Below are 18878 nucleotides of genomic sequence, written 5' to 3'. Positions count from 1 at the left end.
ACAGATCTGTGTGAATGAACTCAAGCCACCCTGAGCCGCATCTCGCCACAGATCTGCTCTGATCACATCAGGAGAGGCTGAGCCAGGCTGTGCTTTCTCCCGGGTCATAAATCTGCCCAGCACCTCCACAAAGACAGCAGGGAGCTGATAGCCTCAAAAGACCTATATTTTCCCTCTTCTCCACCTCACACTCGCAGGGATGGGTTTCTCAAGAGACTTGGCACAAAGGGTTCTGCAGGGTTTGGGATTGAGCACTGACAGCTCTTGGAGGGTGTTCCCTCCAGTACCACAGAGACTGGGTCAAATCCTGCCCTCAGTAGTCTCAGCCCCACAGGTTTTGTGCTGAACAGCAAATCCAGCCCCCAGCTCACAGGTTTTGTGTCCCACAGGTACTTCCCTCAGCTCTGCCTCGGGAGGAAGCATCACCAAAGGAACACCCACATCCAGGCCCCCTCCGGAGTCGCCCATCACCTACCGAGGCTCCATCACACATGTAAGCCCCTTGTCACCCCTGGGTGCTGCCAGCTGCAGCCTGTGGTGCTGGACATGGGCACTGGGGTTTGTGGGGCACGCTGGGTGTGCAGGACAGGGCTGTGCAGCAGCTCTGTGGTGCTCCCACCCCATGGAGCCCCTCAGAGGGGTCTGCAAGCAGCCCCCACTGGGGATGGCACGAGCGGCGTCCCATGAGTGAACACTGCAGAGGAGCACAGCCCATCAAACAGCAGTGCAGCCTTACAGCACCTTTAAACCCAGCTTTGCCTTTTGTAGCTGTAAGGAACAGAGGCAAAGGAGCTGTAAATGGCTCTGGCAAAATCATCTTGTCAGGGCAGGAAAGTGGAGCGGAGCAAAGGAGATGGGTGGAGGGCCCAGGCCAGGTGGAGCAGGGAGGAGGCTGTGAGGGGCAGGTAAGGTAGCAGGAGCTCCTGCCAGGGCTGAGCATGCTGTGCTGGGGGTCCTGCCCAAAGGCTCTTCAGCAGGAAGATACTTTGGCGTTAATCTCCACCATCCATCTTCAGAAGAGCAGCTGGCAAGCGGGCGATAGTTTCTTGCAGTGTGAGTTATTGCTCATCTGGTAACAGAGCAGAGAGCATTAAAAAAAAAAAAAATCTGTTTCCCATGAGGATTTTATCTGGCCATCATTCAGATATTTAAAGACATTCAGGCTCCAATTTTTGCCTGCCTTCTTCAAGGAGGATGGCTATGTTCACTTTGGCCCTGGGGACCTGATCCTGAATCCTGGCCCAGAGCAAAGGCTTAGCTTGCCTGGTGCCCCGTGTCCAACAAATGCCAGGAGTGGGTGCTCAGGGGCTGTAAATAACCCATCAGAGCAAACACTTGCTCCATCCTCTCAGCTGCTCCTGCAGCACCTGTGGGCAGCAGTGGGTGGGCGTGAAGGACCTTGAGTACCATGTGCCAGTTGAGGAGATCAGCAGAGTATGTTGAGATACTGTTTTGCATCCAGTTAATGAATCCAGCCAGCTGATGAATCAATCCAGATTCCTTTGTTTGGCTGGGGATTAAGGTACCAGGGCCAGACCCAGGGCATTGCCTGGCGCTCCTGCTGGCCCAGCAGCCTGCATCTCTCTGTTCCTGCTGGGATGAAGGAGCCCCCTGTTCTGGCAGCAGCTCCTGGTACCAGAGCTGATACTTGATCTCAGATGAGTCATCCAGTTCACAGGAAGCAGATCTTGAATATATGCTCTCTGCTCTGAAGCCATCTGTCATCACTTGCTTTCACATCCCCTCGGAGCACATCTGTGGAGGGAGGTGCCTTACCTGGGGCTGGGAGAGCCATTGCAGGTGTCCAGATCTGTAAGGGTGGGTGACCAGAGCACTGAACCCTCATGCTGGTATGCTCTGGCTTTTGGGGACTGCTGCTGCTCTGAGGGCTTGGTGGAGAGCAGGGGCACCCCCAGGCAGGGGTGGGTGAAGAGCCTGAGTGGCATAACCTGGAAACACCAGCCAAACTGGCGGGGGCATCACATCCCGAGGCTTCCCCCAGGCATCAATCCCAGGGCTTGCTGGGGTTAAATGAGCTGAGTAGGCAGGTGTCAGTCAGGAGTGTCGCTCTGACAGCATCACTGTGCCTTCCCAGGGATGGGGAAGGGGGGCTGTCCCCCCATGGTGGCTGTTCCCAGCTGGCACCGACGGGTTACAGTGGCAGAAGGGTGTTAATCACCAGCGACTCCTCAGGGACATCAGCTCCGTGTGTGTTGAAGGGGATTCAGGGGGCAGGTGCTGTGAGCTGTGCCTGCTCGTGGTGAAGGAGAGGTTTCAGCTCACACTGGTGTGTGTGGGGAGCCTGCTGGTGTTCCTGTTGGAGATCTGAGGCAGGCTCTGCTCCCTGACCTGCTGCGGGACCGGTTTCGCTGTCGCTGCCGTCTCGGCCGGGCGCGCTGCCAGCGCAGCTCCCGCACGCAGGCGGCTCCCTGAAGGTCACACTGCTGCCAGCAGCTGTGCCTGGGTGGGCAGGACATCTCTGTGCCTCCTGTGCCAAGCTGGGGAAATAGGCTGCAGGGAAAAGCTAATGCTGGAGCAGTGCCTGCTGTCACTAAGGTGTCCTCAGGGGAGCACCAGCCCTGTCCCCCAAACCCGGGGAGAGGGAGCAAGGCAGGCAGCTTACTCCAAAACACACAGGGTGAGAGCTGCTGTTTCTGTGCTCTCCTCATCCCCTGCCTCTTCCCAGTAGCCTCACACAGATCACGTACCTTTTTACTGCTGCTCGTTATCATTCTCATCAATAATTAAGCTGCAAGTCCCTGGCTGTTGGCTGCGCCAGGAAGCGGAGGCCGGGTGTGCTCCCTGCGCTCAGCTTCCCGGGAGGAACAGCCTGTCCCCGCACGGCGTTTGCTTAATTGGTTGTGACACTGTTAAATATGGATCTTGGTGGCTTTCCAAGGGCACCCCGGCAGAAGTGCTGTACAAAGGAACCATTACCAGGATAATCGGAGAAGACAGCCCCAGCAGAGCAGAGAAGGCGAGGGAGGATGCTGTGCCCAAAGGACATGTCATCTACGAGGGCAAGAAAGGCCACGTGCTGTCCTACGAGGGTGAGTCCTGATCCTCTCTGCCTTTTTAGGGCAGGTGCCAGGGGTTTGTGCCGCTGTGGCTGGGACTTGGGAGCTATTTGAGGAAAGGCTGATGAAGTACAGCGGACCAGCCTCCTGTCTCTGCTTCCAGTGCTTCTCTCCCTTCTCTCCCTTCCCGCCCTGTGTCCATCTGTCCCGTGTGGTTATCTTGTCTTAGGGATGGCAGGCAGGGTTGCAATGATTTTAGGAAATAGGAATGAGAAGAGGACCAGATAGGAAGGTGTTACCTTCATCCCTAGCACCCTGTAGTGGAGGGGGACTGATTGAAAACATTACAAGAGCACTCCCAAAGTCTTGGGCCAAGGTGGTCTCAAACCTGCAAGATGGAGGCAAGTCAGGTAGTTCAGCATAAAGGTTCATTTGGATGTCAGGTTCTCACCTGCATTGACTTGGGCACCCTGAGGCTTTTCAAGCACAGGGCTGCCCTGCAGGAATCCTCCTGGACCCAGCCTCAGCGTCTGGTGAGTTTTGCTGGAGCTGTTGGAGGTGGTGAAGCCGTTCCTGCATCCTACAAGGAACCTATCTGGGGATGTGTTGGCTGCACCCCTGCAGCAGGTGGTCAGCAGCTGCTCCTGCCTGCTCAGCCCATCACAGCACTGCCCATCAAAGCTGCTCTGCGTGTCCCAGTGCCTCCCACTGGAGATGAGCAGATGTTGCTCTCCAGTGAGGCTGGGAACAGCCCCATTCTTGCCTTTCACTGTGTGCTGGGTCAGGCATCTCTGCTGTGGAGCTGGACTCCTGCTGGCTTGCATCTGTAGTCAGGAAGAGCCAATTTAGAGATGCTGCAGCCCTGAATCCTCCTGGGGTGAAGCACTGGCATGTGCTCTGGTGTGCACAGGGATGGCTGTCCTCATGTGTCACCTCCCTTCTCACTTGAGTTTGGAGATGACTAAGGAGCTGATCCCAACCTCAGCTGCCTCAGTAGGTGTCTCTGGGAAGCTGTTGTGCTGCCTGAGCCCCGTGCCTCCCTCCCTGGGGCACCATATCCATTCCAGCCTGGCAGCCTGGGCCCTGTGGGCAGTGCTGCAGGCAGTGTGTCCCACAGAATTCCCTTTCCTCATGGCCACAAGGGCAGGCAGCTGCTTTCATCACAGGCTTGTCTTATCCTGGACTGGAGGCAGAGGGTTCAGGTCAGGCCACGGGGACAAGCTCCAGCTGTTGTCACCTTTGTGTGTGTCCTGGGACCTTTCAGGACAGGGCTTTGTGCTGTGCCTCCCTCCTGCCACATGGAAACTGGCTCACAGCGTGTCCCCCCGGGGCCACTGTCAACTCTAGCCCAGATTAGAAATGTCACTGAGGAGGACTTGACTGGATGCCCTTTGGGACAGTTGGCAAGGCTTGGCCCAGGGAGGACTCAGGAAGTGTTTCAGGACTTGTTTGTGCAAGAAGCTATTTTAATCACCTCTGCCCAGGCTGGGGGTCGAACAAGGCTGATCTCAGAAATAGCAGCATCAGGGAGAGATGGGGAGTGCTCCTGGCAGTGAGGGCTGCCCATGCCCAGAGCTGTGATCCCACTCCAGGCAATGAGGGAGAGCTGCAGACCAAACTCTCCCCTCTTGTTTGTGTCAGCCCATGTCCCCCTGGCTGCAGCCTGTGTCACCTCTCATGCTACCCCCCATGGGCACGGATGTGGAATTAATTCCTTCCTCTCCCCAGCAGGTTTTTACATGCTTGGTAGCATTTATCACATCCCAAGTGATCCCATGAGCTGCTGCAGCCTTGCCAGCCCTGCCTCTCTCCTTCCCCCTGTAGAGCCCAGCGAGGCTGAGCAGCCCAGGAACAGAAGAGTTAAAAAAAAAAATTAAATAAGAAAATTGAAACTGTTGGTGATTATGAATTTTGGCAAGCAGAAAAAAAATTGCAAATTCTTTAGTGTCATGAGGGTGCTTAAAATAAAAGAGCTGTAATGAGACGAGATCCTGTAGCATGTGTGAGCTGAATTGTGCTAGATTGGTTATTCTCATCCTGCATATGATTGCTGATGGCTTCTGCAAGGCGAGGAACGTGGGTTTGGAATGGTTTTCTTTCTGTTTAGTCTCTCTTCTCCCTCACGCCCTCCCCCTGCTTCCCGGTGGCACAAAGGGTGCCCGGGAGCGCGTCCCCTCCTGCACAAGGGCTGGTGGCAACAGATGTGCCTTGATGACAGGGTGCACATCACCCACATGGTGCTTGGCTGATTCTGAATGTCACCCCCGGATTTCTGCTGTCAAATGGAGCTGAAGCAGAGGCTCAGGCACGGACCCTCTCTTGTTTCCCCACACACAGCCCCAAACACTTTGTGGATTGAGTGGGTGCTGATTGCGGAAACCAACAGTGGGTGTGAAGTTGTAATAATCCCATTTTATTAATTACTGGTTTTGCCAAGGAGGAGTTTTGTTCCTGATTGTCCACAGTGGAATGAATGTTTTTTAACTTCCCTGCTTTTTCTAATTGTACAACCACCTTCTCTACCCACAAAGAGGAGGATTAGTGCACTGGCAATCCTTGGCAGGGGCAGCCTGGCCAGGGATGATGGGCAGAGGCGTTTGTCTCTCCTAGCTGACATCCTGTTTGGAGCTCATGGCACAAACCCAAGGCATTCAGCAGGATCAGAAGCTGCTGAATTCACAGCTCGCTGCACATGATGGGTGCCCATTGCCCGGGGTGGGCCTGGTGCTGCCTGGCACGGGCTGGGCTGTGCTGGTGGTGGGGCTGTAGCTCAGGACAGGTGTCCACTGCCTGTTCACAGGCAACCCACTCCAGGTTTGGATCAGGGGGCAGTCAGTGGTCTCTCCTCACCCTAGCCCTCACTCCATCAGTCTTGCTTTGCACCATCTCTCCCAGTTCCTGTGTGTGCTCAGTGCTGTTTCAAAGGAATCATTCTCAGCTTCGCTTCTCCTCCGTTTTCCCTGATTTTCTCACCCAGGGAGTGTCTCGGCAGATGTTAAGGCTGGCCAAGATCCCAAACAGTAGGTGTCTAGCAAAAATCAAAACAAACAAGGAAAAAAAACAAAACTCCCCAGACCCAAAGAGTCAAGTTCAGTGGAACTGCAGCTGCTCCCACTGGCTCAGGGCTGTCCTGCTGCCTACGGATTGCCCCACCAGGGATGGAGGGGATGGGACACGACTGGGTGGATGCTCCTACCCAAGAGGGCGGCACGGAGCTGGAGTCTGAGGCAGGCAGGGAGGGGAGAGAACACCAGCTGAATTTCCTGGAAGCCAGTCCCGTGCGATGTTTCTGGCACCGCGTAGCGGCGGCTGATGCTGGGATGAGATCTGACCCCTGAGCAACGCACACAAACAGCAGTAAACACCCTCTCCTGGCCCGGGCTGGCTTTCCATGCCTCTTGGGGTTCCCCCCTGCAGGTGGAGTTGCTGCTTCTCAGTGTCCCAAAGAAGACAGCAGGAGCTCGGGAGCTTCCCATGAGACCACAGGAACTAAGCGGACCTATGATATGATGGAGGGGAGGATCGGCCGGGGCTTATCAGCCCGTGATACCTTATCTACCAGCATTGAAGGTGGGTCTGTGTGACACCTTTCACCTGGGTTGTGTTACTGATGTGTGGAGATCTCATCTTGTCTCCTGTCTACATGGTGCATCTGACCAGCATGGGAAAAAAACAGAATATAGACTGGCCTGTTTGCCTTGTGTGTCTGTCCTGACAGAAATACCAAAAAAAAAAAAAAAAGCACATTTAAAAAAAGGAAAAAATTTTTAATTTAGAAATTGTTGGTATTTATCCTTGTTGTCCCAGACTGTCACGTATTCATGGTAAATTAATTGCTGTGTCACAGCCTGACTTTCCCTCTTGGGTCTCTTTAGGTCTCATGGGTCGAGCGATCCCTCCAGACCGACACAGTCCCCATAACCTAAAGGAGCAGCATCACATGCGGGGCTCGATTACACAAGGTAACACCTGGGAGCACAAGATGGGCATGAGCAGGGGAAGCACCTCATGTGCATGGCCCCTTGTTCTCATCATCAGGGTGGGACAGGAGGAAGCAAGGATGGGCACGTCAAGGTCCGGCTGCAGATCTTTGCAGCCCCTGCTTTGTGCTCAGAGAGATTCTCAGTCTTGCTCAGCTTCTACCAGCCTGAATCCTGCCAAAGTCAGGGATGAAATTGTCAGTGATTCACATGAAACAGGTTGAAATTAGTGTGAAATGGGTGCAGAAGGTGGTGGTAGGTGTGAGGGGGACCAGCTGCATTAGTGGTATAGCTGCCCTGTGGGCTCAGTTGGGCACCAGTCCCTGAGTTACATGTGTTAACTGGAGACCCCCTAGAAGTGGGTATCTGCATGGGGACTGGGAGTCCAGGGTCTGCCTGGGGAGTCGCCCTCTGCATCCATCATCTGCCTGGGGGTTGCAGGAATACCTCGGTCCTATGTGGAGGCCCATGAGGACTACCTCAGAAGAGAAGCCAAACAGCTCAAGAGGGAAAACACTCCACCAAGGGACTTATCTGATGCCTACAAGGTCAGATCTCACGATCTGACTCCTCTGAAAATGAAATCAGCCCATGAAGACCTGGTAGCCACGGTGAAGGAAGCAGGAAGATCAATCCATGAGATCCCCCGGGAGGAGCTGAGGCGCACACCCGACATCTCTCTGACCAGACCTCTGAAGGAAGGTTCCATCACGCAGGTGAGTATGGAGTGAAAGTGGATGAGATCAGTTCTGCTCTGAGATCAGATTGCTGCCCTTGCACAGATCCTGGGAGCCATTCCCAAGGTAAAAGGAGAACAGAGACAGCTTTGTGTTGCATCACTGGTAAGAGCTGACGCTCTGCTTGGGTACAGGTTGTCCTGCCCCATCCTTTGAAGGGATCCCTTCCAATCCAAACCATTCTCTAATCCTTCCCTGCAGATAAATACAAAGCCCACGGAACTCCTGGCACGTTAAGAAAGCAATGATCCATCTACATGTGTAAAGAAAAGGGGACACATTTGCCTCTTTTCCAAGGACAGAGTCAACTCGGTGCCCTCAGCATTTGTGACTCTGGTGCACATAAACTTGGTCTCCTCCCTTCATGGGCAAGTGGCAACCCAGCAGGGCCAGTAGTTAGGATGAAACACAGCATGATATCTCCTGTTGGTCTCCAAATATTTGCAGGGTTCCCATGGCACCTTGCAGTCCTGTCCCATTTCACAGTGTGTGTAGGAGAGAGGCGTGATGGGCACAGCCAGCCTTCGGCAGTGACTCATCATCATCATCTTGTTGGAGCACAACAAGACATGCAAGATGGGCCCTCCACCCTGCCCTGTTCCAGTGGTTATCTCTGCTCTGCCGAGGGCTGTTGGCTGTTTGACTGAGCAAACCTTGTGTATTGACCCACTGAATGAGGCACCCTGAGTCCTGTTGGGACTCAGTGGGATGCAGTCACTGGGGCTCCTTCTGTTCTAGGCCCCTTTGATGTCCCCTCTGCCTCCTGTCCCCAGGGTACCCCACTGAAGTATGACAGCGGCTCTTCCTCCTCGAGCACCAAAAAGCACGATGTGCGCTCCATCATCGGCAGCCCCGGCAGGACTTTCCACTCTGTGCATTCTCTGGATGTCATCCAAGACCCGAGGAATCTGGAAAGAGCTTACGAAGAGAGTCTGAAAAACAGGCCAAGCCCTGTGACAAACTCAGGTGGCTCCATTGCCAGAGGGGCTCCTGTGATTGTACCCGAGCCGGGCAAACCCCACCAAAGTGCCCTGGGCTATGAGGACCACCAGGCAGGGCACAGCACGGCCTTCAGCAGCCACTTGCACAGAGGGTCTCCAGTCTCCACACGGGAGTCCACCCCACGGCAGCACGAAGGTACTTGGCAAAGCTTTTATTTGATGGTAAAATGTCTAACAGCCAGGCAGGTGAGGTGCACGGGAGGTGGCTGCTGACCCCACCTGCCCGAGCGATTCCCAGCAGGTGCCTGTTGAACCTGTTCTTCTCAGCACCCCACACCCACGGCTGACTCACAGCACTGGGGTGGCTGCCAGGGACAGCTGGGGCTCAGTGCCCTTCCTGGGGGTGCTCACACTCTTGAAGTGAGGGCACCTCACCTGCACCAGGGTAGCCAAAGAGAGACTTGGGCCAAGGCTGGTGAAGCCATTGGTGTTTCAAAAGTGTCCTCCCTGTCCCAGCTGTGGCCCACAGCACTCTTTTTTCCATAGGTGGGCAGGATAGCAGTGCTTGGGACACTGCGTGGCAGATGTTCACACTTCTCACTAACAGCAGCAGTGACCTCCTTGTGCTGAAGAGTGTGGCAACAAGGCTGCACCACCATCAGCTTGTGCAGGCCAGGGTGAATGCACGGATTGCCCAGCATGGATGTGCTGGGGTGAAGGGATGATTTGGGAAAGGCCTCTCTCCCAAAGGGCAACTGGGACTTGGCCCACCCTGACCTTGGTGGTGTAACAGGGCATGGCAGTGCAGGGAGGAGGGAAAGGCCCCTCAAGTTCAGGGTAGCTGCGATTGTCCCTGTGGGACCTGCTTGGCCATAGGCATCCCTCAGGGACGTGGCTTGGCCGCAGTGCTCAGTCTGTGACTCATTTCCTTCTGCTGTCAGCAGGCAGCATCACTGCTGGGAAGCCGGTGTCCCAGGACAGAAAGATCACCCCCACATCGAGAGAGCTCAGCAACTCCAAGTCTCCGCACGCCCCCGTGCCCGACCACCACCACCCCATCTCCCCGTACGAGCACCTGCTCCGCGGCGTCAGCGGCGTCGATCTGTACCGAGGGCACATCCCGCTGCCCTTCGACCCTGCTGCCATCCCCAGGGGGATCCAGCTGGAAGCAGGTACCCTGGGGATTATGTGCAGAGCTATGAGGAGATGTTCTCGTGCGGAGGAGTTTTGGACTGATGTGATGTGGGATGGGAGGGTGCCTCGTTGTGTCATTATGAGCATGTATAGGGTGTATGAGGCGGTAAGTAGGATTGCAGCTCCTGTTAGGATAATTCTGAAGGCGGATCAGTTGAAAAGTGCGACTACAATGGTTAGTTCTGCTATGAGGTTTGTTGTTGGAGGGAGGGCCATGTTTGTTAGGTTAGCTAGGAGTCATCAGGTGGCTATGAGCAGTAGAAGGGGTTGACGGCCTCATGTAAGTAGGAGCTGGGCTGGGGGCACGGTTTTTTTATTTTCCTTATGCTCCAAAAGCCTGAGATCTCTGGGGTTTCACATCTGCACCCTTTTCTCTCCCAGCTGCTGCTTACTACCTGCCAAGGCATCTGGCTCCGAGCCCCACGTACCCACACCTGTACCCCCCGTACCTCATCCGGGGCTACCCGGACACGGCGGCCATGGAGAACCGCCAGACCATCATCAACGACTACATCACGTCGCAGCAGATGCACCACAACGCCGCAGCCACGGCCATGGCGCAGCGGGCGGACATGCTGCGCGGGCTGTCGCCCCGGGAGCCCTCCCTGGCCCTCAACTATGCAGCAGGTCCTCCAGCATGGCACTGCCCGGGGTTTGGGAGCAGCAGGGGAGAAGGAGGCTGGGTCAGGCTGGCACGGCCAAGCTTGCAGCAGCTCAGCGTTGTCCTGACAGTCCTCTTGCTTCTCTCTGCAGGCATCATCGACCTGTCCCAAGTGCCACACCTGCCCGTCCTCGTGCCCCCTACCCCTGGCACCTCTGCCACCACCATGGACCGCATCACCTACATCCCTGGACCCCCCCAGACCTTCGGCAGCCGGCACAGCAGCTCCCCGCTCTCCCCAGGTAATGCTGCAGGTTGCTTTTCCAGTGGGAAAATGATTGAGGAGGACGCTCCTAATCAATCCAACACCATCGGCTCAGCATGCCAGGACAGACTGGGAGACCCCAAATTAATTCTCACTCAGGGACTGACTCCCTCTTCCTGCTTGTTGAGGGCTGCCTTGCTTTTCCTCCTTCTTCCCCAAAGCAAACAGCTCTGTGGAAGGTCATACCCTGGAGACAGCACCAGGACAGCTATTCCATGATTTGTCTGGGTTTTGTCGCGCTGGTTGCCCTCGTCTGTCCCACTCCAGGTGACCTTGGATGGAGCCATTCCTTATCTGCTCTGCATACACAGCGATGTGAAGAGCAGGCAGCATTCCCAGGGGGAATTGCTGTGTCTGCAGCCCTCTCACTGCCTTCTGGTTGGGTTTCAGGAGGGCCCACGCACATGACCAAACAGTCAGGATCGTCGGTGTCCGAACGGGAACGGGAGCGGGAGCGGGAACGAGAGAGGGAGCGTGAAAAATCCATCCTGGCCTCCACCACAGTGGAGCATGCGCCCATCTGGAGACCAGGTAGGCTGGGGAGGAGTCCATCCTCCACCCTGGGACCTGTGCTGGGTGGAAGGTAGGGTTAGGGCTGTGGGACAGAGAGCTAAACAAGCTGTTCTTTGTGGTCTCCCCAGGTACGGAGCAGTCCAGCAGCCGTTCGTCCTCCCACTCTCACAGCCACCAGCACTCTCCCGTGTCACCCCGCACCCACGAGACCATCCAGCAGCGCCCCAGCGTGCTCCACAACACCGGCATGAAGATCATCTCCTCGGAGACCCCCACCCCTTCCGTCCTACGGTGTGTGCCCCCACCATGGTTTCCAGTGCTTGCCTGCACCAGCACTTAATTAATGAGCACCTCTGAGAGGAAGGACTGGGAGTTGTTTTCCCTTCAGTCTCAGTGGGAGCAGGATTGGGAAGTTGTGGTGGGGAGAGGCACATTTTGGTGCCCCAATTCTTTTGCTTTTCCTGCTGCCAGGAGAAAATGTAGGAATGTGCCTGTGCCCAAATACAGGTGTTACTCCTCATGCTGAAGATCGCCTGGTGGTGGAGTTATCAAGGTCTCTGGGACCTGTCCATAAGTTTTGGGTTCTCCAGTCAATGCATTCAGCCCCAATACCCTGTGGCCAGTTACTGTGGAGGCTCCATCCAGTCCCTCCTCACTGGCCCTGCATGGCCCAGCCATATGCTCAGGAGGCCTGGAAAGAGCTCAGCCAGGCAAAGCTGAACACTGAGTCTCTGGTAACAGCATTCCCTTTCTCCACGTGCTTCTCTCACCTTGGCCTTGCCTTCATTTTCCTTGCAGATCCTCCTCCACCACTACCACGTCACCGATCCGCTCCGCCGCCTTCCCCTCGGCCTCCAGCCTGCGCTCCTCGCTCGGCGCGGCCGACGGCTACGCAGCCCCCCTGGAGCCAGCCATGCTGCAGAAAGAGTCCTCGAGGGGGAGGGAAGCCAAGGCAGAGCGAGCCCAGACTGACAACAACGTCTACACCTCAAAGCTGCCCAGCGGGGCCAACCTGGAGCAGTCGCCTTCGCCCATCAAAGCCATGGAGTCGAGACCTTTACCCGCCTCCGGAGCTGGCTCCTCTCATCACTATGGCAGAGGACAGGGGAAAAGCCAGCAGCACCACCACCCTCTGGACCAGCAGCACGCAGCCTCGGGCTCCGAGCAGCACAGCAGAGAAAAGAGTCAGAGCAAACGCTTCTCCGTGCAGGAGCAGGAGCTCCGGACACTCGGTAAGAGCACCACAACAGCAGCCAAGTTCATAGATTATCATGCACCAAATGTCCTGTGATAAGGGGCAGCAAGAAAGAGGCTCACTGAGTAACCACCCCACTAGTGATGGCCAGAAATTGGAGGGCAGAGGTGAGAGACCTGTGGCCTGACACCCATTTTATTTCATTGCTTCTTTTTTTCAGTTGCACATTTGGATATTGACTCCATTGGCTCCCCAAGTGTGCTTGTCCCTCTGCTCCTTGGCCATTATGTTATTCCAGACTTTTTTATTTTTGCGTGTTTTAAGGATCTTCCCTTCTTCCACTCTCTTTTAGCTTTTCCAGTTGCCAAGTCCTGTTTTGCAAATGTTGTCCAGCTCCTGGTATTGCTTTTTACAGACAATAATCATTTGCTAATTTTGATTTCCCCATCCTTAGAAATTCCCAGGCAGTCTGTAAAGAACAGTTGTGGGTAATAAATCAAAGGAGCAAAGTGGAGAACTGGGATTGTGAGCATGACAAGACTGCTGGCCATCAGACAAGCACTTCCCTGCTCATGAGCTGCAGGGTCTCTGAGGGCTTTGTGGGTCTCAGCGTGGATGGGGTCCCTGTGGTCAGGGTGACCTCACTCAGGGTGCTAGCGGTGGATGCTGCCCAAGGTGGGCACTGTGGCTGTCCTGAGATCACTCAGCCCAGCCATGCTCAGCAGCCGTTTCCAGAGCAGACCACAAGAACCACCTAAGAGGAATCTTGTGTAAGAGAAAAGCACTAGGATTAGTTATTCCAGTAGAAAGTGCAGGGAAGGGGATGGATTTCAAGGTCTGTGTCATTCTTGATGGGACCAGCCTTCAACTAGAACACTCATCCAGGCTCCCACTAGCAAGCAGAAGCAACAAGCAGCCTGTGGGGGTTTGGTGGGACCCCATCTTCAAGTTGCAGCAGCTGCCTTGGCCATCAGCACGGGGAGTTCCTGTCCCACTCCTGTTCCTGTATCCCAAGGATGGAGAGAATGCAGCAGCATGGCTGGGAGAAGAGCTGCATCCCATCCCACCCCTCAGTCATGTCTGGTCCTGGCACCTTCTAGCAGTGTGTTCCAGGACTGTGGATGCACTTGGAGACCTCTTGTGCAGCCTCCTCCACTGTCTCTGGGCATCGCTGTCCCTCTGGGCATAGTGAGGGTTTCAGTGGGTGGAGAAAATGGGGAACAAACTGTGAACCTGCAGAGGTTGGATGTGGTCCCTGGATTTCATGCTGTCACCCAGAGCTGCTGAGTGTCCAGTTCTGCAGGAATGAGACATCACTGCTTCACAGCAGCCATCACCACAGCTGGACATGGCCCTGCAGCATGACCTGCCAGGTCTTCCCTCATCTTTTTTTTCCCCCATTTTGCTGAACACGTGACTCTACCCACAAGCAATGGTGCAACAGAGCTAGGGAAAATCTAAGTGAGCTCCTGGTTGTAACTCCCTCCATTTCCCCAGGCTTCCATGGAGGCTACAGCCCCGAGCGGATGGAGGCCGTGAGTCCGGTGAGCTCGCCCAGCCTGTCCCACGAGAAAGGGGCCAAGCTGCTGCAGGACACTGAGAAGGGGCACGGGGAGCATGACCTGAGGCAGAAGCAGCAAGGTGAGAACAGGGGCTGGCTGTGCCCCAGTGCCGGGATGGCATTCGGAGAAGGGGACACAGATGTCATCTCATTCCTGCTCTCTCCTTGGTGCCCCCAGGCTCGCTGAAGGCCTCGGCCCCCGAAGCCGCTCACCTGCAGCACCTGCGGCAGCCCGACGGCCCCCAGTGCCAGCCCCTGCAGTCCAGCCAGAGCATCAAGGGCATGAACCAGCGCGTGGTCACGCTGGCCCAGCACATCAGTGTAACTAACTACCCTCATCCACCCCATCCCCTTCCTGCTGGGGCTCCAGGGGGAGGGAGGAGCTCAGTGAAACATGTCTGGTGGGGATGGGCTGGGAGTGACACTGGAGACCTCAGCTCCTCTAGTTGGGCGCTGGAGAGCAGGGGGGCATCACGAGTGTTCAGCCCAGGTATTTCTGTCCCCAAGAAGCCCATCACAAAAGCTGTTGCAGACAGGAGGCAGAAGTTCCATCTGCGGGGACAAATCAGCCTATTTCCCCCTGCTCACCCTCAAGACAAAGGTTGAAGCCAGCCCCGTTTGTGACCGTGGTTTCTGCTGCAGGAGGTGATCACGCAGGACTACACGCGGCACCACCCGCAGCAGCTGAACTCGCACCTGCAGGCGCCGCTCTACTCGTTCCCCGGCGCCGCGTGCCCCGTGCTGGACCTGCGCCGCACGCCCAGCGAGGCCTTCCTGCAGCAGCAGGAGCACAGCGCGGCCTCCCGCATCTCCCCGCAGGGAGAGGGGGGCAAAAGGTGAGCCCAGGGGCTGGCACGGGTGGGTGTGGGCCAGCCTGAGCTCACATGGGCTCAGGGGAGGTCGGGTGGGTGCCCTTGGCTGCCTGGCACTGCGGTGAGGGGTTGCACAGTGTTGCAGATTGGAGTTGGCATTGCTCTCCCAAGCTTGGTGCTGTGGGGATTTCCTGCTTACACAGCCCAGCCACTCTCTCATCTGGGCGTCTTTCCCCTGGGGTGGTGCCTCTTGCTATCCCTGTTGTCCTAGAGGTGATCTTTAGACCCCCTTAGAATCCATGCATAATTCTGTTCCCAATCTGGCTGGTGTCACAGGATGGTTTAGGTGGAAATGGATCTCTTGAGATCACCCAGCTCAGCAGTGACCTCTTGCAGGTTACCCTGGTTGTGGCTGCTTGGGTTCAGAATATCTCCACTGCTGGAGACAGCACCTCTCTGGCCAACCTATTCCCAGCATTTCAGCACTCTGACAGGAAAAAAGTTTCCTTGTCTTGGGATGGAATTTTATGTGTTTTGCTTGTGCCTGTTGCCTCCTGTCCTGTCACTGTTCTCAGTCCCTGACCACAGATGATTTCACAAAACCTGAAGCAACATGTTTTCCATTGGTTCAAAGTGAATTTTATCTTCATCTTTCAAAGTGAATCAGCAGTTTATTAGACACAGGTGCCCTGACAACTGGCATTGTTCATTTCAGGCACCACCTGTATTTGTTTTAATGTCACTTTCAAAACCCCTTGCTGCTACAAGGCAGGTCTGATTGCTGTTGTATGGAATTAAAAAATAGGTCTGTCTTCCCACCCAAACACCCACCCAGATGTATCCAGGAATGAGTGGTGCCTTGTCAGTAAATGGGATTGTTCTTCCCGGCTCTGCCTGGTCCTGGAGTTGGCTTTACAACATGAAGGAAAAAAGCTCAACCCTGACCACCCAGTGATGAAAAAACTGGGGAAAAAAGAGAAACCACAGAAAGAACAAAGATGTAAATTCCCAGAACTGGCTGTGAGGAATTCCTCGCAGACTGGAGCGTGGCTGTCTCCCAGCTCTGGCCACGGGCAGGCGTCAGGGGCCAGCAGTGATCCTCCCCAGGATGCCCCAGCTCCAGGCCCCTCCTGCAGCCACCCAGCTCCTGTGTGGCCCTGACACGGAGGATGGGACATGGCAGGTTCTGCCTCTGCTGTGTTCACAAATAGAATCAAAAGCAGTGTCCCCAAAAGGTTACTGTCACAGCCCTCCACAGGCATCCATGTGTCCCTGCCACCAGCAGGTCCCTCCTGGGTGGCTCAGCTGTCCCACTTTGGGGGATCAGTCCCAGGGCTTGGCTCAGCCCTGCTCTCCCTGCCCAAACCCTGCTCTCCCTCTGGCCGTGCTGCAGGAATCCTTTCCCCTCCCATCCCCGAGGTGCTGCACGGGGACAGGGCTGTCACAGTGACCCCATGGCCTGTCCCCTTGCTGCCCAGGTCCCCGGAGCAGGCCAAGGCAGCAGCAGGGGGGTCGGAGAGCTGCATCGAGCCCGTGTCCCCACCCGACGGCGCGGGAGAGCCGGAGCACGCCAAGAGCGCCCCGTACCCCGTCCTGTTCCGCGAGGGAGAGCCCATGGACCAGAGGTACGGCCTGGGAACGGGCACTGGGGGCACCTGGGGAGGGGATGGCCCCACACATGACCTGGCCAGGCTGCTTTCCTTGTGCTGCCCAAAGCTGTGCCCCATCCCAGGGGCTCTATTTGTCACGGCTGTTCAATACCACGGGGTGCATTTATCATTGGGACAGGGAGAGAGATGGAGGTGCTGAGTATCCCAGGAGCTCCCAGCCTGATCCCAAGAGTCACACTGGGGGAAGAGGCTCTTTAGGTAGGACTTTGTGCAGGGGATGTTGCAGAGGTTTCCAATGGTCTTTTGCTCTGCAGGATGGGGTCCAAGTCCCCAGGAAACAACACTCAGCGTCCAGCTTTCTTCAGCAAGCTGACTGAAAGCAACTCTGCCATGGTGAAGTCCAAGAAGCAGGAGATCATCAAGAAGCTCAGCACGACCAACAAAAACGAGACGGAGTACAGTAAGAACCTGTGGGGAATGCAGGGCACCAGGGGAGCAAAAGCCTCGAGGACACATAAAGCACAGGAGATTTGGGAATGGGTGCTGCTGTGTTAAAGGGCTGGGAACTCTCAGACAGCTCTGTCTGCACTGAAGAGTCAGGCTCAGTGATCCTTGTGGGTCTCTTCCAACTCAGAATATTCTGTGATTTTGTGAACTACAAGTTTCAAATGTTTCCTAGAATGCTCTGTTCTGGTGCCAGCAGTGACTGTGTGTATCTGGGGGGGCAGTGGGAGACTTCCCAGCTCTGTCTCCGTGCTCTGAGGCTGTCAATCCCACCCACACCAGATAACCTCAGTAGGAAGGAAATAATGAGCTGAGCATGGAGGACACTTAAGAGCAATTGATATTTTAATGACTGGCCTGCCAAGCTGAATCCTTCCTCCTTGAGATGCATCTCCCCCCAACCTTACTTTAAGCCCTACATCAATATTGGTGCAGCTCTGTAAAACTAACCAGGCTGGCTCAGATTAGAAATTCAGCCCGTTCGTTCATTAACCGCTAATAGAGTAGATAGGATCATAATTTAATTTAGCCCAGCATTATCCAGTCAATACTAATTCAATTTGAATCCATCTTACAACAGCTGCATCGGATAAGAGGGACCGAGCTGTCTGGTCTCCTCGATGATGTTACCATGAGCCAACAGTATTGTTATGCCCCTCTGGGGACGTGTGGCTGAACCCCCTGACCTTCCACACTTTCCCTTATCAAGGAAAAATATATAGAAATTGGATACACCTCTTATTTGATGAGAATTTCTGTTATTCTAAGGAAAGCAATATCCAAGTCAAACAGCTCAGCTAAGAGGGAAAATATTGATTTAACATTTCTTTTCCTCCTCCTTGCCCTCTCCACTGCCCAGACCTGCTCCATGGATAGGGGGCATTGAGCCTTTGAAAATCCCATGGGCAGGAGAGAGGGTTTTGCTCCATGGAGCTTGTAATCCCAGGGGCAGGAGGCAGGAAGGGAGGGAGGCCAGCACTGAGCACAAAGACATTGCCCTGGCTTTCAGGGCTCTGCTGTTTTGCCCTTTCCCTCCTGGTGAAGGTGCCCACTGTGGATCTCCCAAAGGCACTGGGGAAGCTGGGCTGCTGTCCAGTGTGCTGTGACAGACATGGGAGTCTTGTCACGGCTGCCATGGCAGGTCCTCCCAGCCCCTAACCTGCACGTGCTGCTCCCCGTGCTGAAGAGATTCTTTGTTTTTCTCCAGATGTGGGGCAGCCTGGGACAGAGATTTTCAACATGCCAGCGATTACTGGAGCAGGTAACTCCCCACATACCTGAACCTCATTTCCCACAGGGCTTACAGCTATGGAGAGCAGGAGGCTCAGTAGATTTAAGAATTTCCTTTGTTCTGTTTTCCCTTAAAACCAAGTGTAACAGTTGCTGGGAGGCAGAAGCCTCGGGACACACCATAACTCCCTGCAGTTGGGTTGGAGAAAGGGCAGTGTAATACCTTGGAAAACCTGGCAGAGTTTGAGGTTAAAGGTGAAGCAAGGGTTGGCCATCTGATGCCATCAGAGGGTTAAACCATCTTAGCAAGGTGGTTTAAGCTCACACCTGGAGAGAGCACCCTGCCCTTGGTGGGACCGTGTGGGTGGGTGGGAGGGCGGTGGGGTCTGTCACTGTGGGCTGGGCAGGATGCAGGAGCAAGTTACAAACTGGGGCAAGAGCAGCACCCTGTGCTAGGCAAAGTGGTGATGTTGAGGACCAAAAGGAAGCTGAGGGTTGCTGGGGCAGGAGAAGGTGTCTCCTGGGAGCTGGAGGAGTGCTCAGGCCCAGGACCAGCCCCGGGGGAATGACAGTGGGAAGCTGTCACCCTATTGCCACCTGCAACATGTCCAGGTGGACTCATGAATGGAGCGAATTCTCACTGAGGAATACTAATTGC

General features: G+C 55.3%; 1 protein-coding gene across 1 annotated transcript in view; it reads left to right on the top strand.

Annotated features, from left to right (window-relative positions):
- The window catches only part of NCOR2 (nuclear receptor corepressor 2), a 174492-nt gene that overhangs the window by 151579 nt on the left and 4035 nt on the right, over positions 1–18878 (top strand). Inside the window, exons 27-44 of the mRNA XM_054288473.1 lie at positions 390–493; positions 2900–3050; positions 6435–6587; positions 6893–6979; positions 7439–7713; positions 8508–8871; positions 9620–9847; positions 10251–10496; positions 10623–10772; positions 11186–11326; positions 11437–11599; positions 12107–12540; positions 14001–14144; positions 14243–14385; positions 14707–14900; positions 16355–16501; positions 16801–16946; positions 18198–18251. Coding sequence (XP_054144448.1) covers positions 390–493; positions 2900–3050; positions 6435–6587; positions 6893–6979; positions 7439–7713; positions 8508–8871; positions 9620–9847; positions 10251–10496; positions 10623–10772; positions 11186–11326; positions 11437–11599; positions 12107–12540; positions 14001–14144; positions 14243–14385; positions 14707–14900; positions 16355–16501; positions 16801–16946; positions 18198–18251 — 3324 coding nt within the window. The remainder of the gene's footprint in view (positions 1–389; positions 494–2899; positions 3051–6434; positions 6588–6892; positions 6980–7438; positions 7714–8507; positions 8872–9619; positions 9848–10250; positions 10497–10622; positions 10773–11185; positions 11327–11436; positions 11600–12106; positions 12541–14000; positions 14145–14242; positions 14386–14706; positions 14901–16354; positions 16502–16800; positions 16947–18197; positions 18252–18878) is intronic.

This window comes from Melozone crissalis, unplaced genomic scaffold, assembly GCF_028551555.1.
Source record: "Melozone crissalis strain CALT ecotype California unplaced genomic scaffold, PUWL_Pcris_2 ptg000063l_1, whole genome shotgun sequence".
NCBI classification, from domain to species: Eukaryota; Metazoa; Chordata; class Aves; order Passeriformes; family Passerellidae; genus Melozone; species Melozone crissalis.
Note: the sequence above shows the minus strand (reverse complement) of the source record. Positions and strands in the feature narration are given on the sequence as shown.